This window comes from Esox lucius, chromosome 18 (assembly GCF_011004845.1).
Source record: "Esox lucius isolate fEsoLuc1 chromosome 18, fEsoLuc1.pri, whole genome shotgun sequence".
NCBI lineage: Eukaryota > Metazoa > Chordata > Actinopteri > Esociformes > Esocidae > Esox > Esox lucius.
In genome coordinates this window covers 21,561,951-21,587,687 of record NC_047586.1, presented here as the reverse complement: position 1 = coordinate 21,587,687, position 25,737 = coordinate 21,561,951, and the positions used below count along the sequence as shown (strand labels likewise).

Here is a 25,737-nt window from a genome sequence, read left to right as displayed (position 1 = left end):
ATTCCCCTTTTGCTGCTGAATATCTGAGTGTTTATGTCCTCTAAAACCCCTGACAGAAAATATTATTTTCAAGGTTTGCGGGGGAGGCAAAGGGCGGTTTTCTTTGCACACAGTGGATGGTTTTGTCTCGTTGTTTGTGCCTGTCTGCCACTCACCGTCAGCAGGCATATTTTGGTGGCGTGGAGGAGTCTCACCCTGTGGCAGAGAAAACATGTCCCTACGTTGGGGTGTTGTTTTGCTGAGCTCATCACCCTTTTACCAAGTATTTGCATCACATTTCCATGAAAACATAGGGCTCTGGTCAGAATCTACAGCAATGCAGCCGGCGTGTGAATGCACAGTTGTGTGCGCCTACGGGTGTGCGCACGGCTGCTCACGTTCATCTGAGCGTGCATGTGCGCGTGCCTGAGAGTACGCGTGTGTCCAGGCACAGCAGACAAGGCAGACGTGGTGGCTAGCCTCCAGGCAGGAGTTGAAAACCACAGCCCCCTGTCCTCCGCAGAGCTCTGGCAGGGTGACTCACCACCACCGGAAGAGGCTGAATGCTTACAGAAGTCATTAAGGGAAATGTAAGGTATATGGATTTCCTCTGTCAATAAAAAAAGAAAAACACTGGCAGCTGCACAGGCCCCCAGTGATCCTTCCTAAAGTAGCTTAACATACAGCCTTGAAATGACAAGTTACATTCTGGGAAATGTACGGCTGATTTGTGTGTTGGGTGTAGTTCAAGTGGATCCCACTCTAAAGGCTTTTTTTACTGTCCACAAAAAAAAATGCTCTTCACAAATGTGAATACCAGAGAGATCCTGGTCCAAGTCCTGGGTGTGTAGCCTGTGAACCAGGCCAGCACTAACAACCCTGATTAAAATAATCACGGTTCAGACCATAATAACAGAGGATGCATCGATCTAGTCTCTGCAGAAACAAGGCTAGTTCTTCAGGTGAGATGGCACAATCTTGATTATAATGAAATGGCACCACCAGGTGGATGGTATTTTTTTAAGCAGTTTTATAGAAGCTGAAATCAAAGCCAAAAATTGAATTGCAATAATTCTCATAATCTTTTTTTCTGCATAATTCTAAATTAAATATTTGACATTTGACACCTTGAACTGTATTGCTTAATAATAATTTTTCATGTTGATGTCTAGTCATGTACTCTACATTCAAATATGTAATGGTCCTAAGAACTAATGAGTCGTTTTGTGCAATGGTAGAACGGCTAAAAAGCAAGAATTAAGAACTGATCCAACATCAGCTGACGCTAACCGAAACTATCCAATATGGCCGCGGTAACCGCGCGGTAAATACTTATCTCTCGATTTCGGGTGCAGATTTTACAGGAAATACTTTCGTCATTGTGCTGCATTTGTGAAGGGCTGCCATTTTACCGAGCTTACGGTAAGAGAGAGAGAGCTGATAGAGATGCGTACACGTTCATTGCACATATTTCACCATTGCTTGATGATCATAACATTGAACTGGATAAGAAGTGTTTCAATAGGAAAACAACTTATACGTCTTTTACTGTCTATACTTTGTCTAGTTTATTGGCCTGTCTCTAGTCTTCTAGGACTAGCTTAGCTTGCGGCTAACTATCTTTACAAAATGTAAAAGCTACAGTACCAAGCTGCAAAATGATATTTCTCTGCATAATTATATTTTTTGACGGCAAACCTGTCAAAAATAATAAGCAGCTGATGGATTACCTTGTTTAGTATTACTTTAGTTAGCAAATGTGGTTTTCATCTAGTACTAGCGGTCTGTACTTTAGCATTCGTAAATGATTGCCAATGCACGGTTATGCACATTGATTACTAGCTATTATATCCCCAAGCACAGGCCCAAACTATATTGCTAGGAAACAACCTTTTTAATTTATCACAATTATTCAGAAAATGAGATTGTTTCGACTATTGGCTTGCTAGCTAGATATATGGTTTAGGCCTATGCTCGGGGCTAGCTTGCTGTTAATGTGCATAACCATGAAGTGACAGCCCGGAGGTAAGTATAGACAGATTTGTACTAGTTACGCCAATGCACGGAACACTTGCTGTACGTCGCCGGTTTTAGCCGCACGTGTGCCGAGTTTACCCTGTATCCGTAAGCGATTGTGGGAAAGTATGGTTGTTGTATCACAGCGGCAGTGCCTAAGCTATTATTACATTCAGTATTTTGATCCTCTCCCTACCACGTCCAAGCTAAAGATGCATATCAATATGCCCTGTCCGTCTATGCTTAAGAATTTAGTGAATACTTTTGAATGGGGGTATCGGAGTCAACGGCCCATTTTGTGAAAAAAAGTTTCGCAATGGTTATAGTTTGCACTAATTTATTATCTGATTTTGAGAGAAAACGTTGTCGCTGTAATATGCTTATTCATGCATTATTCCTGCTCCTTGGTGCTTGATTTGTAGGCTAAGAATGGGCTTTAGATCTTACCTTGCAATTAGATAATATGCAGCAAACCCAGATATGACATATTACTTATGTAAACTGTTTACCAACACAATTAGAGCAGGAACAGTGTTGTCATACCTTTCATTGAATCCTGATTGGCTAATAACCATCGTAAATGACACAGTATACCATGGGTATGAACACATCTTACTGCTCTAATTATGTTACCACAGCAATTCAGGATTCAAAGCATCCGGGAATATTTACCTAACTATAATGGTGTTGCTATGGAAAGTGTTGCTATGGAATGCCCCTAGTGAATATTGCCCATAGTATGCCCATAGTAGTGAGTACATTCACCTAGCTAGAAGCCATATGGTCTCACTTAAAGTTCACAAAGTCACCATTAAATGAAATCCATAAACATAGTTTACCAGGAATGGATTGGTAGTTATTTGCTACTGTTCATCTGTTTATAACATTTGTCAATCAACAGACTGAAAGATGAGTGATCAAGTGTTCCAGCTCTCCACAGCCTTCCACCACGAGGACATGCTTCAGTCACTGCACCAGCTCAGACTGCACGGCCAACTGTGTGACGTCACAGTCCAAGTGGACTACCAGGGTGAGCTGGAAGAGTTCGAGGCTCACCAGGTAGTCCTAGCTGCCTCCAGCGGCTACTTCAAGGACATCCTGCTGGCCCCAGACCCACCCAAGAAACTGTTCCTGGGGAATATTCGAACCTCAGATTTCAACAGGTTCCTAGAATATGTTTACACTGGCAAATTGGAGGTTGATAAAGAGTTTGCTAAAGACAAGGTTAGTGTAATACGTGAAGTGGCGACACTGTTGCAGTGTAATAGCCTTGTTAAGGCCTGCTGTTCGGTTCTCGATGAAGGCAGCTTGAATCTGCATGGGGGTAAGACTTTGTCACAAGACACAGAGGCTGATTTAGATAATTTGGAGGAGGAGAAGTGGGGCACTCTGGGAATCGGAGTAAACCACGTACCCAAAATGGCCTCCAATAAGAGGTTGATGTCTGAAACAAGACCAGAGAGAGGAGAGAGGAGTCTGAAAAGGGCAAAGTTTACAGTTGAGGAGAGGTCAGAGGCGAAAAAAGAAGCTGAGGTCTCTGGGAGGCGGAGTAACCGGCTGGCAGGCCGCAGAGTCTTTGTCGACATTCCTAAAAAGAAGTATGTGAGGAAGCTGAAGGACCAGACCAGGACGGAGGATATGCATGAAAACAACCCTAAGACCAAGAGGACCAGTCAGGATGAGGACACGGACAACACAAAGGTAGGCATGTTGATGTGCTGTGGTTGTGGGTGGCATGTCAAGTATTTTCAAATCCAAATAATTGTGATGATAATTTTTATTACACAGGATGCCGGAGAGGCCCTAAAGTCAGCTCCTGAAAAAGAAGGGGTGGGGCTGGAGTCAACAGATGAAACCGAAGACGAGGATGAAGATGTATCCATGGATTGTCCCGGTGACTCCCCCTTCTTCCCGAGCAAAGAAGAAGAAGAGGAGGAGGTGTATGAGGAGGGAGAAGGTGCCACCAATAGATCCTCCAGACACATTGACACCCAATACAAGTGTGACAAGTGCAAACGAACCTTCCACTATGAGAAGAGCTACATGAAGCACATCAAGTAGGTGTAGTTGGACATAAAAATTGGTTACTTATTTTCTGAATTGATTAGTGGGTTTGCAAAAGTCTAATTTACACCTCCACCATGTTTTACTCTAGGAAATCTTAACTGTTTTAACATTTGTTCTGAGCACATGATATGACTTCCCCTCCATGTTCACCATGACCACAAGGACAAGTCACGGAATGGAAGGGGAGGTGACGTACATATGTGAGACCTGCCAGCAGACGTTCGCCAACCGCTGCAACCTGAAGATCCATCAGAAACATGTCCACAGCGATGAGAGACTGTTCCCTTGTGACGTTTGCACTAAGAGCTTCAAACGCAAGAAAGATGTGACACGCCACAGACGCCAGGTTAGGATGGGTCTGGGGACTTGGGACTGATTTTATACTCACATTTTTGTAATTTAGCTGAATCTTATCCAAATCCACATTTTTTGGTTGCTTACATTTACCTGTGGTACATATAAATGTCCAGAATGGAAATGTAGCCTGGACATCAGGGTTAACACCCTTACTTTCATGAGTGCAATGGTATCTTTAGTGTCAGGAAACCCATTAGCATCCTTTCCAATAAAGGTCAGTGACTCCTTCCAGAGGGAAGAGTGCCCTCTACTGACCCTCTGAAACACTTCCAGCAGCTTCTGGTCTTCCATCCAGGGGCCAACCATGCCTGACTCTGCTTAGTTTCAGAGGCAAGCTGGCTTTTGAAGCACTTCTAAGTAGAATTCTCTTGACTGACGACATGTTCTGTCTGTAGAGTACCATGGAGCCCAGCTATAGGTGGCTAAATCGTATAGCTCTGTATATCATATCTTAATGGTATTTCCTTTTCAGTGTGTGTTCAGTGCAAGACTAATCATGTATTCATACTGAATATGTACCCTTGTCTGCCGCTAGGTGCACGAGGGAGGTGGCGAGCGACACACCTGTCTGGTGTGCGGTAAGGCTCTGAGCTCCAAGACCGCGTTGACGCTACATGAGAGAACACACACGGGAGACAAGCCCTACTCGTGCACCGATTGTGACGCTAAGTTCTCCCAGAGTTCAGCCCTCAAAACACACCGCAGGACTCACACCGGAGAGAAGCCTTTTGCCTGTGACCAGTGTGATGCGAGGTTCACTCAAAACCACATGCTGTCCTATCACAAACGGGCCCACACTGGTATGATGTCCACCTACATGTATACACTGGAATCGGCACACAGTACCCCCAAAAAATAGTGACTAACTGAAAACAAAAATGTAAGACTTTTTTTTAGACTAATTAGTGAAGAAACACAACTAATATGTCAAGTATTTGGACTCTTTATTGAATACATTGTTGAAGCGCTTTGATAGTGATTAAGGCTTTGAGTCTTCTTGAGTATGTCTCTGCTAGCTTTGAACATCTAGATTTGGGCAGTTTCTCCCATTATTGGCTGCGGAACCTATGAACCGCGATCGTCAGGTCTCCCCACAGATGTTCAGTTGGCCTTGAGTCCAGGCTTAGGCTGGGCAACTCAACAACATTCACAGACTTGTCCTGAATCCTGAGATGTCTTGCCTCTGTGATTCGGGTCATTGTTGTGCTAAAAGATTAATCTTCAGCCCAGTCTTTTGGGCAGTTTCAATTAAATTCTTCCAGGACCTCTGTATTTCGCTCCATTTATCATTCCCTCAAACCTGATCAGTATCCCTGCCGCTGAAAAGCATCCTTGTGGCATGATGCTCCTACCACTATGCTTCAATGCAGGGATGGTATTAGCGAGGTCATGTGCTCCTGAGAACTTTCAATATTTTAGCGTTTAGTTTTTTATAACCTTCCCCAGATCTATGCCAACACAATTACATCTCTGGTTTTTCCTCTGACATGCACTGTGAAGTGTTTGACCTTATATTGACAGTTCTAGAGAAGTTCTAGAGACATTAAGGATTATCTAATGACTCAAGATGCATCTGAGCTTAATTTGGAGTGTCATGGCCAAGGGTCATTTTGTTGTATTTTGTGTAGATTGATGGCAAAAAACAATTATTTTACTGATTTGTCCAGATTTTGATAACATTTCTGAAATGTACACCAACCGGGATTGATCTGTTTTGTTCTACCAGGAGAGAAGCCTTTTATGTGTGAGAGTTGTGGGAAAAGTTTCGCCTCCAAAGAATACCTGAAACACCATTCCAGAATCCACACAGGCTCTAGGCCTTACAAGTGTGAACTCTGTGAACGAGCCTTCGCCCAGAGAAACTCCCTCCATCAACATATGAAGATACACACAGGTAACCATCTCAACATCTTCAACTAATACCAATAATAAGAGAATGAATAGCACATAAAACACAATCCGGCATAGTGAATAGAGAACATAACTTATAAACCAGTTAGTTGGAGTACAGAATGCTGATTGGCTGATAGCTGTGGTATATGAGACGCCTTTTTGCTGCTCTAATTACCAATTTATAAGAGCATTTGAGGGATCTCTGAGGTTTGAGATTAATATACCACGTCAGAGCACTGTGTAAGAACGGCCTAAGAACATCTCTTAGCCACGGAATATTGGCGATATACCACATTCCCTCATACATATAGCTTACCACACCACTACAACCTCAAAGTATGACATCGCCTGTGCACGTGCTGCGTATAGGTGTGTATCACTCTAATGTATTTACAACCAACTACCACAGCCCATTTACCACACATTCTACATAAGCATTTAACACAAGAACCGCCTGGCCTTTCAGACCCCCATTAAACGCCAGAGCCGAACGCCATTTGGCATCATTAGCATACGAATCGTTCCTATTAGCATACACATTCTCTTCAACAGCATCACCATCCAGCCCAGAGAATCAGTTCATCTACTGGGTCGTCATCAGACTATATAGAATAGTCAAAAAAATAATGAATTGCAGAATTTGTTAGTTCAAAATTTTAATGAATTTGAAGAGTACAAGAATGTGTTTGTATTGAAGGTCTTATCATACGAAAGAAAATGTATTAAGAAAATAATGAATATTTCTAAGAACAGTCTTTCATTTGTTTATTAGGCCCTACAAATGTGCAAAAAGAAAATTACACAGCCAATCTATAGGTGACATGAAAAAGTTATTGACAAACCAAGGAGTCCATTTCTCCAAATGAATAGGCTATGCGAAAGGCATCTCCCGGGTGTTCTAGTGGGACTATCAAGTTGATGTTGAATTGTCAAGTAGCCTTTATTGTTTGGATTATGTTTCAATAATAGCCTAATTAATTTGTTGAATGGTCATGCAAATCTTGTATTTCATTTGTAAGTTAATTCAAATTCAACCAAGCCTCTGATCATTCATCTGGGAGTATCGCTCATTCATCCATTGATGTCATGCATTCAGTGAGGGGTGATACTATTAGTGGCTGCCTGGGTAACAATGCTAAATAACGTGCTTTTTGCAGTTTAATTTGGAAAGCGGGGTAAATCGTCACTAAATAATTTTCAGTTTGTGAGTTTAGAATTCTGACAACGGAACTACAGTGGGTATAAAAAGTTTACACACCCCTGTTAAAATGCCAGGTTCTTGTGATGTAGAAGAATGAGACAAAGATAAATCATGTCAGAACTTTTTTGTTGGTACGTAAGTAACACTTCTTGTCCCGATTTGAATGCTTTCTACCTGGTTAATATCAGAGTATGGTCTTGAAACAATTACAAGCAGGAAATAAAGTTATAAACACTGTTTGAAATAAATGTGAGTAAATAACAGCGCGGTCTGACCAGCCATTGTTACGTTACTTGTAGCTAGGCATGCTAATGGTGCGTTCTAAACATGACGTTCTAATCACACCAGTGTGATCGTACGCTTCAGGGACCACTCTAGATTGATCACACCGGTGTGATCGTACGCGCCAAAGGGTTAAATGATGGCAGGTGTGTAATGACCTATTTAACATGAGTTTGAATGTGATTGGTTAATTCTGAACACAGCCACATCCCCAATTATAAGAGGGTGTGCACACTTATGCAACCAGGTTATTGTAAGGCTTTTATTTTTGTTTGTGTTTCAATTAAATTGTTCACATTATAGGTCACATTAAAAGTGGAAAAAGTTCTGACATGATTTATCTTTGTCTCATTCTTTTAGATCACAAAAACCTGTCATTTTAACAGGGGTGTGTAAACTTTATCCATTGTATGTAATATATGCCTATTTAGGAAAACTCATGGAAGGAGGAGGGTGTACCTTTCAAAATGGTAGTTTTATTTTAATTACTAACTCAAACACCAATTGGCATAGGCATTTGGCAGTTCTAGTGTTAAATAAGCAAATCATAACCAGGCAACCACATACCCTCTTAACCAAAGTAGCATTCTAATGATATCTACAAGTTCAAAATACTAATCCGCTAACAAATGAATCTATAGCCTATAGCAGGGTTTGGCAAAAGAAGGCCCACGGGACAAAACTGGCCCACCGGCAATAATATATGGCCCGGTGGCCAGTTTATTTTGACAGCAACTGGTGCTGAAATAGATCTGTCATGACAGCAACATTTACTCACAATAAACACTTCCTCTTTAGTGATTTTGCCTACAAAATAAAGATGCGGGAGTTTTTTGCAACAATGCTTTATTTGGAGTTGAATTTAGTTTTTACTTTGAAAAGTTCTATTGGGACTTGCTTGTCACACCTCTGAAATAGCGGTCAGAAATGTGTGGTATGAAAAAACTAACAGTATAATGTTATACTCTTTGCAAACAACGACAGCTTAAGTGCAAATGATACACACTGGCTTTGCATTCAAAAAACTATGTAGGATGAAGGCATAGTTGCCTTTGAATTCATCTTTGAATGCCCTATTTTCACTGAAAACTTTCCTTTTCAGACTCTTTGATGGTGCAATTTTGTGTATGCAGCTAGCTTAAATGTTTTTCTCTGCACACAACGTAATAATGTAGCCTACCTCCAGCACAGAAACAATAAAATAATGCAATGTAGTACATGAGGATGCAAAGGAATAATTCTAAGAGTAAAAGTAGGCTACGTCAAATAATTATTACAATAAGTTAGGCTCCGATGTGTAACAAAGAAGCAAATTAAAATGATACACATTAATTATTCACAATATGGAAAGAGGAAATAAAACAGGTTGGTAAAAGCATGACTCAAACAGGCCATTACCCTAACCCTATTAATGGGTGTATTCAAGCCTTCATTTATTTCTTGAGTTATTTTTTATCCCTTGCGCATTTCCCACATGTGTCTTAGAAAGGCAGTCTGTGTTGTAAGTCGGTGAATGAAGACACTTGCCGGGTTTGGCCTACGTAGTACTGTATTAATTAATCCAGCACAAAACCTGGACACTGTCACACAACTGTGGCTTTTTGTTTCTGACTGTCCTACAGGACTAAGCAGTTACAAAAGACACTGTAACAGTCTGTAACAGGCAAATGTAGTTGTTTCTTAAATTATCCTTTAACTAAGTTCTGGTCTGCTATTTAGTGGCTTAAAAAAATTTGCTTGTTCTTAAGTGACTATATGCCAGTCATTTTCCTGTAATTTCCAAAACATGCTTACTGCACAGCAGATTACACACACGTCATAGATTCATATCCACAGAACCAGACTCATAGCTAGTGAACAGGTAACGGCCCACATCCACTCTTCCGGCATGCCTGCCGCCTCGGACTGATACGATTTACTTTCAATGGATAGCGTCAAGGCATCGTTGACGGTTGTGCAAAGCATCTTGGGAAGGCAGTGCAGCTTTTTGAGCTGTTCTGGCACATTCAGAAGTTTGGCCATGGTCAATATTATGCCAATTAATCCGGCTAATCCGAGGCATTTATTCAATGGATGCAGAGTTTTTCATAAACAAGAGAGGGTCTTCCTTGTTGGTGCGTGGCTTTACGATAACGGCACGTGAAATATTTGTTCCATGTGATACGTTCTGCTACCAACTGGAGGAAAAGCTCATTATAGCTGGGGGGGATAGTAATGCTTGAGGATGGTGGCAGAGATTGTTGGTGTCTCAAGTAGGTTTTGTAAGTTAGCACTGTGTTAATAAAATGTGTTGTGTTTATTTAGCATTGAGTTATTTGTTATATTTGGCAGCACCACAGAAATATTTGCCTGCTAACATAGTGCTCATGATAACATGTGTTTTCATTTTGCCCATGATTTGCCCATTATTTTTTGGTTGGATTCATGTTAAATTAAAAAAAAGTTCAAAAGAGATGTCAACACAGCCCTCCTCCGCCGAAAAACAAACACCCATAGCGGATACGTCCATAAGCAGCCATCTGGGGCAAGACTGCGCGTTTTCAGACAAATTCGCGCCAGCACAGTGGACGTGCACAGTGACAAACTTTACTCCATGGCAACGTCTCAAAATGTGGCAATCGCAGGGACCGCAAACCCCTCTCCCTTAAACCACCAATGGACGATTTGTAATGACATCTCAGTTAGTGATGAGCATTTTGGCTCTATTCAGTGAGCCGACTCGTTCAGCTCAGCTCACCAAAAAGAGCCGGCTCTTTTGGCTCCCAAATGGCTCTATAAAAAAAAATGTTTTGCGATAGTTTGTCTATGACTGGTCTTAAAGCAATTCAAATTAAATTCTTAAATGAAATCATACACTACCTTAACCACAATATATTTAAAATGTATTGGTTTGTTATGAAAAAGAATGCTATTAAACATGTTTAAAGTATAACTTTTTAATGTATATAAACAAAGTGCATAAATCTAACCATTCAAAACGAATACAGTCTGAACAGCATAATTCAAATGCTTTTGGACCTGTGAGCTGTGTGACCGGGTGTCCGTAGAAAGGACAGACACGTTTAAGAGGCTATCAATACTATCTTGACTATTTAGAATTGTAATAATAGTTGAATTATGTATAGATTTATTTTTTTATTACAAAAATTACCATACCATCTTCTTCCGCTTATCCGGGGCCGGGTCGCGGGGGCAGCAGTCTAAGCAGGGATGCCCAGACTTCCCTCTCCCCAGACACTTCCTCTAGCTCTTCCGGGGGGACACCGAGGCGTTCCCAGGCCAGCCGGGAGACATAGTCCCTCCAGCGTGTCCTAGGTCTTCCCCGGGGTCTCCTCCCGGTGGGACGGGACCGGAACACCTTCCCAGGAAGGCGTTCCGGAGGCATCTGAAAAAGATGCCCAAGCCACCTCAGCTGACCCCTCTCGATGTGGAGGAGCAGCGGCTCTACTCTGAGCTCCTCCCGGGTGACCGAGCTTCTCACCCTATCTCTAAGGGATCGCCCGGCCACCCTGCGGAGAAAGCTCATTTCGGCCGCCTGTATCCGGGATCTTGTCCTTTCGGTCATGACCCAAAGCTCATGACCATAGGTGAGCGTAGGAACGTAGATTGACTGGTAAATCGAGAGCTTCGTCTTGCGGCTCAGGTCTTTCTTCACCACGACAGACCGATACTTCACACTCGGCTGCAAACCGTCCCAGCGCATGCTGAAGGTCCTGGTTAGAAGGGGCCAACACGACAACATCATCTGCAAAGAGCAGAGACGAAATTGTGTGGTCCCCAAACCTGACACCCTCCGGCCCCTGGCTGCGCCTAGAAATTCTGTCCATAAAAATTATGAACAGAACCGGTGACAAAGGGCAGCCCTGCCGGAGTCCAACATGCACTGGGAACAAGTCTGACTTACTGCCGGCAATGCGGACCAAGCTCCTGCTTCGGTTGTACAGGGACCTGACAGCCCTTAGCAAAGGACCCAGGACCCCATATTCCCCAAGCACCCTCCACAAGATGCCGCGAGGGACACAGTCGAATGCCTTCTCCAAATCCACAAAACACATGTGGATTGGTTGGGCAAACTCCCATGAACCCTCCAACACCCCGTAGAGGGTATAGAGCTGGTCCAGTGTTCCACGGCCCGGACAAAAACCACACTGTTCCTCCTGAATCCGAGGTTCTACTATCGGCCGTAATCTCCTCTCCAGAACCCTGGCATAGACTTTCCCGGGGAGGCTGAGAAGTGTGATCCCCCTGTAGTTGGAACACACCCTCCGGTCCTCCTTCTTAAAAAGAGGGACCACCACCCCGGTCTGCCATCCCAGAGGCACTGTCCCCGACCGCCACGCGATGTTGCACAGGCGTGTCAACCAAGACAGCCCCACAACATCCAGAGACTTGAGGTACTCAGGGCGGATCTCATCCACCCCCGGTGCCTTGCCACCGAGGAGTTTCTTGACCACCTCAGTGACTTCAGCCCGGGTGATGGACGAGTCCACCTCTGAGCCCTCATCCTCTGCTTCCTCAATGGAAGAAGTGACAGCGGGATCCTCGAAGTATTCCTTCCACCGTCCGACGACATCCTCAGTTGAGGTCAACAGCTGCCCACCTCTACTGTAAACAGCGTTGGTAGGGCACTGTTTCCCTCTCCTGAGGCGCCGGATGGTTTGCCAGAATCTCTTCGAGGCCAGCCGATAGTCCTTCTCCATGGCCTCACCGAACTCCTCCCAGGCCCGAGTTTTTGCCTCCACAACCACCCGGGCTGCAGCCCGCTTGGCATGTCGGTACCCATCAGCTGCGTCAGGAGTCCCACAAGCCAACCAGGCCTGATAGGACTCCTTCTTCAGCTTGACGGCATCCCTTACTTCCGGTGTCCACCACCGGGTTCGGGGATTGCCGCCTCGACAGGCACCGGAGACCTTACGGCCACAGCTCAGAGGGGCCGCTTCGACAATGGCGGTGGAGAACATGGTCCACTCGGACTCAATATCTCCAGCCTCCCTCGGGATCCAGTCGAAGCTCTTCCGGAGGTGGGAGTTAAAGATCTCTCTGACAGGAGACTCTGCCAGACGTTCCCAGCAGACCCTTACAGTACGCTTGGGCCTGCCGAGTCTGTCCAGCTTCCTCCCCCGCCATCGGATCCAACTCACCACCAGGTGGTGATCAGTTGACAGCTCCGCCCCTCTCTTCACCCGAGTGTCCAAGACATACGACCGCAGGTCAGATGAGACGACAACAAAGTCGATCATCGACCTGCGGCCTAGGGTGTTCTGGTGCCACGTGCACTGATGGACACCCTTATGCTTGAACATGGTGTTCGTTATGGACAAACTGTGACTAGCACAGAAGTCCAATAACTGAACACCACTCGGGTTCAGATCAGGGGGGCCGTTCCTCCCAATCACGCCCCTCCAGGTGTCACTGTCGTTGCCCACGTGGGCGTTGAAGTCCCCCAGTAGAACGATGGAGTCCCCAGTCGGAGCACTTTCCAGCACCCCTCCCAGAGACTCCAAGAAGGTTGGGTACTCTGCACTGCCGTTCGGCCCGTAGGCACAAACAACAGTGAGAGACCTATCCCGACCCGTAGGCGCAGGGAAACGACCCTCTCGTTCACCGGGGTAAACTCCAACACATGGCGGCAGAGCTGGGGAGCTATAAGCAAACCCACACCAGCCCGCCGCCTCTCACCATGGGCAACTCCAGAGTGGTGAAGAGTCCATCCTCTCTCAAGGAGTGTGGTTCCAGAGCCCAAGCCGTGCGTAGAGGTGATCCCGACTACCTCTAATCGAAACCTCTCAACCTCACGCACTAACTCAGGCTCCTTCCTCGCCAGCGAGGTGACATTCCACGTCCCTAGAGCTAGTTTCCGTGTCCAGAGATCGGGTTGTCTAGGCCCCTGCCTTCGACTGCCGCCCGATCCTCTTCGCACCGGCCCCTTATGGTCCCTCCTGTAGGTGGTGAGCCCACGGGAGGGCGGCCCCACGTCGCCCGTTCGGGCTGAGCCCGGCCGGGCCCCATGGGGGAAGGCCCGGCCACCAGGCGCTCGCATACGAGCCCTAACCCCGGGCCTGGCTCCAGGGTGGGGCCCCGGCTGCGCCATACCGGGCGACGTCACGGTACTCATAATTTTATTCATCATTAAGGGGGTTTTGAACCGCTCTTAGTCTGACCCGTCGCCTAAGACCTGTTTGCCTTGGGAGACCCTACCAGGGGCATATAGCCCCAGACAACATAGCTCCTAGGGTCACTCGGGTACTTAAACCCCTCCACCACGTTAAGGTGGCAGTTCTTGGAGGGGCAAAAATTGCTATGAGTGCAACAAATGTTCAACATTCAACGTTTGCTACCACTTCCACCCAGCTTCCATGCATACAATTTGAGGCAAACATTGGATACTGTAAATCCAACGCATGCACACCAAACATTCTGCAACTGCTTCTGCACTGCAATCTTAGCGTTCCATTAGAAATGAATTAACTTCCGGTGTATCACTGCACATTGACGCTGTAGGTGTGATCGGGGGTTTAACGCCTGGATCACACCTGCGGGGTCAAGGCAGAAAGCTTGCAGAAAATGTTGTGCAGTTCCGCGATTACTCAAAATGCATTGATTCTCCACAGATGTTGCATCCTGAGTTTTATAAAATGGAGAGAATCATTTTCACTGAGCATATTGTGTATCAAGTAGCTACCTTCGTAGGCTACCAATTATTGGCTATAGCAGCTTGCTAACATAACCATAACGTGGGTTTTACTTTGCGATTTACTTTGGATTGTTTAGTTCCTAATTCGTGTTAGACTACAAATCAATTAGATTTTTCTTACCGGAGACAAATGACCTGGCATTCAACTTGACAAATGAAATCGCGCTCCTACCATCTGGAACAGTTGATCGTATTGTCATTGGTCCTGGCGAATGTAGCTACAAAATTCCTCTCCTAAAAGCCAAAGCTATTCAATCAGTCGGTGAAAGTCCCCAACCTGTTTTCACGATCTCAGCCATTGGTCTCATTGTTGAATGAGCCTATCAATACTATCTTGACTATTTAGAATTGTAATAACCTCTAATTTTAAAAGGAGATTATATTATATAGGCTGTCAAACGTGATATGTTTGCACAATACATTTTCTGAAATATGTACTATTAATGATGTAGATAGGGAATTATCAAAAACATTCATGTTAACATTTGTTCTTGCTATAAGTGCAAAAAATAATTAAAGATCTGAGGAGGGCAATGCCTTCCCAAATTACTGCTGTGACTCCTAACAAAACAATTGTCTGACCAAGTGAAAAATGTATAAGCATGTTTTTTCTATTTTATTCCAAATGTATGATACAGATATAATGCATATTTTGAAGAGAAACAATATCATTAGTCATGAATAAATAAATAAGCACTTTTTTTAACTGATGAACATTTACAGCTTTGTGTGCACTGTGCAGCCACTGGCAGGTGATAATTAATGTGACACTGACTGAGTGTTATGTCTTTCCTGCTTAAAGCGATTGCTTGGGGCTCAACAAAAGCATCGCTGGGCATGCAACTGGGTCACTTCTTACAAATTTATAAAGCAGTTCACACTTCCATACAATTATGAACAAAAACACTGAGAAGTGAACAACTAAATGTTTCCTGTCAACACACAACCCTCTGTGTGTTTACCAAATGTTTAGCATTCAGTAATTCTAAGTCAAGATGTTGTTGTTGCTGCTATTATTGGTAATTATGAATCTTCAACTTCAGGGGATTTCTTACCCCTTAAAAGTGTTTCTCAACCCTGCTCCTGGACACCCCCCTGCCCTGCGTATTTTTGGATCTCTCCCTGACCTAACATACCTGATGTAGCTCATTAAGGACTTGATAATGAACTGATCATTTAAATCAGGTGTGACAGCAGGGAGAGCTCAAAAACATGCAGGACAGTGGGGCGCCAGGAGCAGGGTTGAGAAACACTGCCTTAAAACGTCTGTATCCACCGACCCTTGACCCCTGCCTTTTCGGTGTATGATCTGTCTTAGGTGAGCGTCCGTACCACTGTACAGACTGTGAAAAGCAGTTCACCCAGCTGAATGCCCTCCAGAGGCACAAGAGGATTCACACCGGGGAGAAACCCTACATGTGTGGCCTCTGCAACCGGACCTTTACAGACAAGTCCACCGTACGACGACACACAGCCGTATGTTGTTGCCCTGTAAATTCAACACTTCCCTGTTTTACTATTAAAAAATGTGATAACTAAACAAAACTATAAATGCAACGTGCAACAATTTGTACGAGATGTCGCTCATATAAAGATGTAACTCAGTTGGAATATATAAGGCCAAATCATGGATTTCTGGGATGCCTCACATGTTTTATGAAATTTTGCGTTTAGATTTTTTTCAGTTATTTCCGGGACATTGATTTGTAGTCCAGAAGTCCACTGAATGTGCATTTTCTTCCACAGACTCATGACCAAAACACTCCATGGAAGAACTACCTGGTGGTCCTGAAAGACAACATGGAACTAAAGACTAAGAAACCCAGAGGCAGTAGTAAGGTTAAAAAAGAAACGTCAGCCGTGGTTGGGGAGGAAGATACTGGAGCTGGAGCCAGGCTCCAGGAGGGGGCCGTGTTGGTACCTGGTGAGCCCATCACACTGTCAGCCAACTGGGGTGACCCTGGGACCATCGCCCTGGTCAGCCACCCCACACTGGGCGAGTTCACAGTCATCCAGACAGAGATGTCGTCAGGGACACAACTGCCCATTGTCACCACAGGGGCCGATGTCATATCTCTGGACGGCTCCACCGTCTCCGTTCCCTTCTCCATCCCAGTCTCGATGTCCTCCTCCGGCACTCTCCCTGTCCAGACAGTGTCCCTCTCAGTCCCCGTCTCAGGGGCCATGTTTTCCCAAGTTTCTGTTTCAGGGACATCCACAATTTCGACTTCATCCGTGTTGGAAACTGCGGTGTCGCAGACCATCTTGGCTCCAGATTCGGAAGCTGTGCCAGGTTCAGATTTGACTGCAATTACAGATCCCGAAGAGGCAGTTTCAGAGTGTGGCCCTTTCTCCGATCAGGACTGTGTTACTGTGCAAACATCTGAATTGGAGACAGAGGCACTGACAGTGTCTCCAGCTGATTCTAAGGAGGACCAAGACAATGTAACAGAAGACATTGTCAGTGTTGAACACGTTGAGGTGTCCACTGAAGATAATGCGGTCTAGGTAGATGTATTTGAATGTATATCAGCAATTTTTTCATATTATGTTTTCAATCCTAACTAACTTTTGAAACCAAGGTATTAAATCTGATCTTGGCACTGCAGCTTTTATCTTCCTGCAATTGAGTGCTTTTGTCTGCAACAAAAAAATATTGATTACATTTTCTAACCACACATTTCATCCTGCTTAGTAAACAATGTGTTCCTTTGTTTGACCGGAAATTGAGTGAACATGAACTGCACAATGAAAAGTAAGTCATTTCTGGTTGGGCCAAAATTCGGTGTGAAATTGCAATCATTCTGCAATGCTGACTACACCTAAATAGGCTTCATTGATGATTTATTTTGTGTAATGTTTAATTGAAAATGGTTCTTCATGAAGCTACACTGATCACTAATCCAAATAAAATATACTGAGTTTAATAATGTCCAGATGTTTTTCATGAAAAGCCATTAGAACTTCAGCCCATAAAGAATAAGATAGATATGTCTTTATTTCTGTCTGTTCTCACACACAGATAAAATAAAAAGAAACAAGCACTATTCTGTCTGAAAGAAGCTTGATACAGAGGCTGAAAGTCCCCACATGTGTGTTTGGGGGGCACTGTAGAAATCTTGGTGCAAGTAATACTACTAGGAAATGTGGAACACCACCAAAAACGAGACACAATAACATGCAGCTATGCTAGTGGTCAGCAAGACGGAGCACTAATACGCAGCGACATGGTTATAACTTCACAACATATAGCACATCAACATAACACAAACAGGCTGGGGTTTAGACGTGAAAGTGCTCTAACTAGAAGACAAGTGATTTTCTTAGCATTTTTACCTTAGCTCGCTCTGAGTTTAAAAATAATACTTTTTTTTTTTTACAAGCAGAATTATGAAGTCACCTCACATTGGCAGATTACCCAAAACATGTGTAAAGATGCTAGTTGTAGATAACACCTTCATAAAAAATACAGAATAGGAAATTATATACGGGGAATACAAAATAAAGCCAACATCAGATTCTGCATTTCCTATATGCTTTCTGGCTGGGTCTTGGTGGAATAGGCAAAATTATACATCAATGTCTTTTTCATTTGTTTGGGTTATAAAAACATTCATTGTCAACGCTCAGGCTGGAATACGTTGGTTTACAAGAACCACTTATGATAACGACCGGAATTTCCTTTTAAAGCCAAAGACCAGTAACAATCTTACAACATTCCTAAATCAAATAAATAAAGTGTGTACACAACCATAAACAATGTTTAAATACATATTTAAATACACCTTTTTAGATAAAAAGCTCTGTCTACTGAACTTAGAATAATTAATTACAACTGTACAAATCATGCAGTATTCAGGCTCTCAATACTAACATCAGTGACTATGTCTCGGCCCTTCTGGCTAATGTCCACTAAACAGGAAATATTCTGCACATACCCTCCGAAAAGAGCTCTGACAGGATCCACATTAACTAGGGTTTGGCGATATTAATATGAGGGCATTCATATACTATATCATATTACAATTCAACATAATGACTAGGAATGAACAGAGTATACATTCTCTACAGATTTTCTGGAGGCCTACACATGGCAGCCATTTTAGCTAACAGGACAAACTGTAAGGAAGAATTGGGATGGTCATTGCACTAAAACAATAGGGAATGAGTGAGGGAGAATTAGTGGGGGAGTATTGGAAAGGGGCGGCATGCCATAATGTGTGCCCCTGTCGGGGTGTGTTCCCTCCGGTGTAGGTTCACTTCAGGTCCCCCTCGTCCCCCTGGATGGTCTTCTTGATGCGCAGCAGCATGGTGGTCTGCCATTGGTCCAGACGGGAGATAGAGTCAAACTCTTTAATCTGAGTGAGGGAGAAAGGCGTTAAGTCCGAGAACCTGTTCAAACACTAAATCAGTGGTTTCTGGAAAGCTATAATCCTGCCAATTTCAACTCCAACCCTGTTCCTGGAAAGCAATCCTTAAGCGGGTTGTGATCTGAAGCCTGTTCCCGGAGAGCCTCCCCCAAGTAGATTTAAACTCCAATCCCGGTTATAACTGATTCAGACCATCAACCAGCTAATTATTACAACCAAGTACACTTGATTAGGATTAGATTGAAAATCCATCCACCCCAGGAACAGGGTTGGTGAGCTCTGCAGTAAAGAAATCCATCAAATAACTACTGATCTGGAATGACCGCATTTGTGAAAATCATAAATGAAGGACCTAATGTTCACTTATCAAGCAGCCAGCATGGCTGGTCAATGAGACGTAACGACTTACCGCCTCTGTGAACGCTTCACTGTTCTGTTCCTCGTGGGCATCCAGGAGTTTCTGTAAAACAGCAGCAAATTAGGTGGTTGCAAGATTGCCACAGATCACAGGCGTGCATTTTCACAATAGCGCTAAGGTACATATACCATGCTACATAAGTGCTTTGACATCTACTGATACAATGAACAAAGAGCAGAGGAGTCAGTCCACTACATACCTTCAACAGTTTGCACTCTCGCGAGTCAGAGAAAGCTGGGAACATCTCTTCATACTTCTCAACAGCAAGCTGGAGAAATGAACAAAAATGCGATTGGCCTTCACATAAAGCACTAAGGTGGAGTGCTTGACATTAATCAGATGAGACCTGAACCCCTTGGGTCAAACGGTGAACTGACTTTAGCGTTGAGTTCGTCCACGATGAAGTGACAGAGAGATGCTTTGAAGAAGTACTCTTTGGCGCTGTATTTCAGTAAAGGATTGTCCATGGTGCTTGATCCAACCTGGTAATAAGAGGACACAAGCACTGTTGTTTCGTCGGTTTGTTCTGGGGAACCACTAATGTGTAAATCAGTTTCAGTTCAGACACACAGAACACATGCAGATGGTACACAAACCTGTTCATAGATCTCGATGGCCTTGGCGTACTGCTCCAGCTGAGCAGCGTAGGCCCCGACCTTCAGCAGACACTTGTTGGCAGAACTGTTGGACTCCTCTCCTTTGTAGTAATCAGCTGCCTGCTCATAGTGGGCGATGGCCTGAGGCAGGACCGGGGAGAATGGGAAAGAAAACACCGTTCAACCTAAATGCGAAAGAATTAATCCTACAGTTGAAAAACAAAATGTTATAATCAAATAAAACACACCTTCTCTATATCCACCAGTTCTGACTCGTAGATCTCTGCTATGGTAATGTGATGTTTGGCTGCGATGGTGAACCTTCCCTGAATTAGCAGAAATACACAGGAAGATAATTAATTCTGAGGTTCCTTAAGTGTCATAGTCGTTTTAAACAATGAAGTGGAATCATTAATAACTGGTTTCACAGGGAAGCCAAGTTCTTCCACATACTGTAACAACTGTTCAAATGACACCCAGTAGAACTGATAGAACACAACCCTTTTGAAACAAGCAAGAGGAGTGTCTTAAAGGGGACTGGGCTGTATTACACAGAGCCAGAGAGCATAGACAGAGGAGCATTTAACCACTACAGCCATAAGAAAGAACCTGTCATTCATGAACACTAGTGGTGGTGACACGATGATAACGTACCAAACGGTCTCCCGGACAGTCTTACCATGTCTGTGTATATATCAACAGCTGCGCTTAAGCACTTGATCGCCTCTATTGGCAGCAGTAAAGGAAGAGGAGACGGTTAGACAGAGAGGGACAGTAAGAGTAGGTTAGGCATTGACATCACAGCTTGAAAAGAGAAACATCAATGAGTTTCGGAAGCCTGGAATAACATTTAAAAGAAAAAGATGCACGATTTTCTCACATCACCAACAAGCCGCCATGTCCCTTTATGCATTTGTTATCATTAAACAATGTTGCTCTGTGTGAACAAACAGCACAGTGACAAGAACATGTGGTGCTTTCCAGGTCCGGGGAGGTTGTCGAGTGTCAGTCAGACAAATGCACTGGACTTCCAACTGCACACATTGCTACAGTCTCACTCAAAACTGGTGCACCAACCCACATGCAGATTGTTTTTTTGTGTGGCTTTCCTGCAGTGTGGGCCCTCACATCTCCCAGACATAAAAGCAAGAGACGACGCACCACATATAGTATTGTTTGTCTGTATTTTGTCTTTTTTTGTGTGCGTTTGTGTGATTGAGTGTAAAATTATGCATTAGAAAAGGGGGGGGGTATGCTAATATTATGCAAATAACAACAGTATTCACCAATTGACATTAATGACTGATTAAACAACAACAAAAAAACAACAAAAAAACAACCCTTAACGATCTTCATTAGGCAACAGAAGGTTAAAGTTCCACCTCCAATGATTAATCCAACTATAGGTGGAGAGCACCTACATTCTACTCCATAAATACAACAGACGCGTATCACAGTACTGAAATGCTATAGAGACTGTAACAAGGAGAGTCATGAATATAACCCTGAAGCAGATTATGGTTGGCCCACATGTAAGATGCCAACCAGAGGGACTGGGATTTATCATATATATATATGAGTCAGTCTTCCCAGTAGGCTTCCCCGGAGAACCTAAACTGCCCCAATTACAGTTGTGGAGCCTCAACTCCCACCGCTGCCTGTGTGATCTGACACATAGCCATGACATAAGGGCTGCTTTCAAGAGGGGTAAAAAGGCTGAGCTAAAACCGGCCAGTTGAAGCCAATCGCTACAGCCGAGAGCCTCACCGTTGGGGTCTGCCTTTTTGTAAGCGTTTCCTGCGTCAATGAAGCTGGTGGCCGAGTCATGTTTGTTCTGGAGCTGCATGTGGATCCGGGCTGCCTGGCAGAAGGCGTTCCCCGCAGCTGGAGAGAGAACACAGAGCGGGGCAGGCACGCACAGACAAAATTAGCCTTTAAATAACGACCTTGCTCAAAGACGCTCTGACGCGCACCCCTCTGCACTGAATCAATGTGTGACCACTGCTGAATGGGCTGATCGATCCACCAAGGTCAAATATATTTGGCGTAAAATTAGAGTTGACAGGTGTTTACCGGTCCAGTTCTTAGCCATCTTGAACATGTTGGCTGCTCTGCAGTACATTTCACACGCCTCCTCCACTTTATGAGGTCCGCTGTTGAGGGAGGAGAATACATGGGATTAGCTAACAGACCTTAAGAAACAAAGCTACGCCACTTAATCCCATATTTTAGATGTGGGTCAATTCTTTGATAGTAAAAAAATAAAAATTAATTAAGTACATTCATCAACAAAGCCTGTTTTAGTGACCAGATATACACTGCAAAACATCAGGCATCTGCCCACATCAAATAGTGCTGTTATTGATTTGTCTTCTCTCCTGACCACTCCCCCAGAGGGTCTGCCAGCTCGGGCCACCTAATCAGTCAAAGCAGAGGATGACATCACTGTGGTCCTCACAGAGGCACCCTATAGAGCAGGGCGGATACATTTAGTGACTCGTGGGCAACCTCTGAGTTAAAGCAACATGGAGTCATGATCCTTAAACGCTCACTCTCCTTTGCTGTCCACACTGATTCTATCCATTGTCACTGCCTAGTCAAGTCAATTTCCTAAAACTGACTGAATCCAGGCAAAAATAACTCTCATTCATTGGACTCGCAATACACAACTGGCTATTACTGATTTGTGCCTTATAACATCAGGGGCATAGCAACTACATCCTAGGCTATCTATGGTAGAAAATGGTTCAATAGAACAGCAACTGGACCTACTCAAAGGAAAAATCAGTGTCTAGTCAGAAGTGTTCATTACCATTGAAATCTAGTGTTTTTGTTGGTTAAACTCAATGTCAGGCAATGCCTACACTATGTAGGTCATTCATTCATTCTAGGGAATTTTAAGGTCGACAGCTGTTCCTATTGACTAATTTTCTTGCTAGATGTCCCAGTTGCAGCAAAATATTCTTAATGTTTGGTTTAGCTCTAGCCTTTAAACAAATTCTTCTCAATAATTTTCCAGTACAATATGGAATTCACGGTTAACGCAATGATGACAAGTTAACCAGGCACTACGACAGCCAGAAACCACAATGTCACCATGTCCATGCTTTACAGTTGGTACAAAGTTCTTCAGTTTTGGCCAAACATGGTGCTTTGCAGCCAAACAACTCCACCTTTGACTCATCAGTCCAGAGAACATTGTTCCAGTAGTTTTGGTCTTTACCCAGGTTTTGTCTGGCAAGAATTAGTCAGGTCTTGATAATACTTTTTTTTAGCAGAGACTTCCTTTCAGACCTCCCATGTAGGCCAAGTTTTTGCAGTCTCTTTTTTACAGTTGATTCATGCAATACAACACTGATTGATGCGAGAGAGGCCTGTAGATTCCTTGATGTGAGCATGGAGTTCTTAGAAATGTATGAGGATCTTTGGTCAGCTCTTGGGATGAATTTGGCACGATGACCAGTCCTACGTAGATTGCCAGTGGTCTGGACCTTTTGCCATTTGTAGTTAATCCATTGGAATGATGTACACTGAATTGCATGGCAAAGGCATTTTAACACCAACTAGGTTCATGGGCATCAATAATCTTTCAACTGATGGCCTTGGATAGATATTTTGATCTGGTCATTACACACACACACACACACACACACACACACACACACACACACACACACACACACACACACACACACACACACACACACACACACACACACACACACACACACACACACACAACACACACACGGCTAGATACTACAAAGCTATTCTCAAATTATTTTCCTATAATTTGCATGTTTTGCTCCATCAGATTTACATTTTAGCAATTTTGTGAAGGTAAAAGGTGTACTATCTATGTAAAGAAAAACATATTTCCAGGGGATGTATTTACTTTTTTAAATGACTATAGTCCTAGTCTTAAACTGATACAACCCTCATACAGAATTATACTACATTTCCACTTATGTCTGATAGTCACAATACATTCAGTAACTCTGAACATGTGTCCTAATTAAAACTTCATTAAAAAATGTTTTCAAACCAAACCAAAGGGTCCCAGGTAGGGCACAGAATATGACAGGCAATAGTCTGTTCAATAGGGAATCCTCTGAAGTCTGGCTGGCTAGATGCACAGGAGACTACAACTGTAACCTGACTGACCTGCATTGCAGTGGCCTTAGAAATGCCAGACACACCTACTTCTAGGTCTAACTAGGAACGAGCGACTTGAATGTGCATGTCTACATTCATCACACAAAAGGTTGCATATAAGATTACGCCATATCAAATGCAACACCGAAAAGTGCTGTGTCCAGTGTCCCTAACAATAACAGTGTGTATGATTGACTGGAAAAAAATGCAGGATAACGATTCAAATGTATGTATGCAGACTATTAGCCATACTTTTGAGCCTTAGCTAGCTTTCATGATAAGACGAAGTGTCGTTTGTGACCTCCTGGTCATTTTGTTTATATATAATTAAAAGGGCATACTTTAGTTTAATGTTCAATGTTAACTAGCTATAGCTAATCGGAATGTGCACGCATGAAAATGTAGCTAGTAGTTGCAGTATTGTGACAAAATATTTCCAATGCCAGCACGCTCATAGATTAATTATCATATTGCTAACTTCATAGCCTGGTGCCAATGATGAACAAAAAACTAGGGTTTGCACGCTATTGCTATTGTCACGGTGAACGTTGATGAGCTACGTATGCTACCTATGGAACGTTAGCTTTATTGACATCGTTCTAGTATCAGCAACGTTCTTACCCAAACATGCCTCCCAAGAACGAGCCAGAAGTTTTCACTTTCTTGTCAGCGTCAGCCATAAGCTGAATCGCTTCCTTCTCTTTCCCTGTGTTGTCCATTTCTGATTATAACGGTGAAACTAGTAGCTAGCTAGCTGGCAGTAAGAGAGTATCCGCATAGAAATCTAGTAATGAAGGATTACTGTCGAAGGTTTTATTTTGCGTAGGCGTGCCCTTGCGGTAGCGAGGAGAACTATGGGCCACTGAGTTTCCGTGTAGGCAAAAAACGTTTCCTTTATATGCAGTGAAACTACAACTCCCATCTTGACAAGACAGAAAAACTAAACAAGCCTGGTTCGGACGGGCCGCGAGTAGGAGTGATTGTGGTGAACAAGGGAGGGGGGTTTGAGCAGGTATTTATGGGCCAAGCTGGTGCGAGAAATGGCCAATACTGTTCCTGAGCTAATCCGATATCTAGTGTGTTTAACCCCATTTGCGCATCAATTTTTTTAAATTTTAATTAAATTAGAATCCGATTAATGTAGATCACCAGCTAATAGCTTTATTTTCGATTTTCATCTGTTGGTTACAGGTAACTTTATGCACTTGTTCTATTAAAACAGTTTAACTTAAAAATAGACAAGAGTATTTCCTGACCATTTCAGAAAAAATCCTAAATTTAAACAGTACTTAGTCATCACTGGCAATCAGAATCTGATAGGGTGACTATGACGGAAATCTCCCGGGATCAGTTCTCGGACTTCTTCTGTTCAATCTCTATATGCCATCTCTGGGCCATATTCTACAGAACAACATTAACTACCATAGCTATGCAGATGATACTCAAATATATATGGCTGTCGAACAGTATGACTACAGCTCAATGGACTCACTATGTCACTCTATAGAACACATAAATGCCTGGGTGAACCAAAATTCTCTATAAATAAACCAAGATGAAACAGAGATTGTGTTTGGCAACAAAAATAAAATAACTAGTATTAGTAAAGAGCTGGATTCTTGGGGCCTAAAAACCAGGGACCAAGTTCATAATCTTGGTGTTCAGACTCCAATCTCTCGTTCACCAGTCATACCAAAGCGGTCACCAAA

The 25,737-nt window shown here is 43.5% G+C and overlaps 2 protein-coding genes across 3 annotated transcripts; one reads left to right on the top strand and one right to left on the bottom strand.

Moving 5' to 3' along the window:
* Positions 1 to 1,270: 1,270 nt before the first annotated feature.
* Positions 1,271 to 17,432, top strand: gzf1 (GDNF-inducible zinc finger protein 1). Of its 2 annotated transcripts, XM_010882180.5 has the most exons (8): positions 1,271 to 1,401; positions 2,897 to 3,696; positions 3,784 to 4,052; positions 4,225 to 4,408; positions 4,955 to 5,219; positions 6,146 to 6,313; positions 15,808 to 15,965; positions 16,236 to 17,432. In XM_010882180.5, exons 2-8 carry the CDS (start codon positions 2,905 to 2,907, stop codon positions 16,995 to 16,997), a joined length of 2,598 nt encoding a protein of 865 aa, XP_010880482.1. In that variant the 5' UTR covers positions 1,271 to 1,401; positions 2,897 to 2,904; the 3' UTR covers positions 16,998 to 17,432. The 2 variants fall into 2 exon arrangements, with proteins under 2 accessions (XP_010880482.1, XP_010880481.1); XM_010882179.5 differs by lacking the exon at positions 1,271 to 1,401 and having other exon boundaries at positions 1,460 to 3,696; positions 16,236 to 17,431.
* A 32-nt stretch (positions 17,433 to 17,464) lies between these two features.
* Positions 17,465 to 24,846, bottom strand: napbb (N-ethylmaleimide-sensitive factor attachment protein, beta b). Its single transcript, XM_010882182.4, has 10 exons — positions 24,650 to 24,846; positions 21,947 to 22,026; positions 21,641 to 21,757; positions 20,553 to 20,599; positions 20,122 to 20,199; positions 19,874 to 20,014; positions 19,655 to 19,759; positions 19,477 to 19,545; positions 19,269 to 19,319; positions 17,465 to 18,847 (listed from the first exon to the last, which is right to left on the bottom strand). The coding sequence occupies exons 1-10, from the start codon at positions 24,745 to 24,747 to the stop codon at positions 18,746 to 18,748; spliced, it is 888 nt and encodes a 295-aa protein (XP_010880484.1). The 5' UTR covers positions 24,748 to 24,846; the 3' UTR covers positions 17,465 to 18,745.
* Between the last annotated feature and the right edge of the window lie 891 nt (positions 24,847 to 25,737).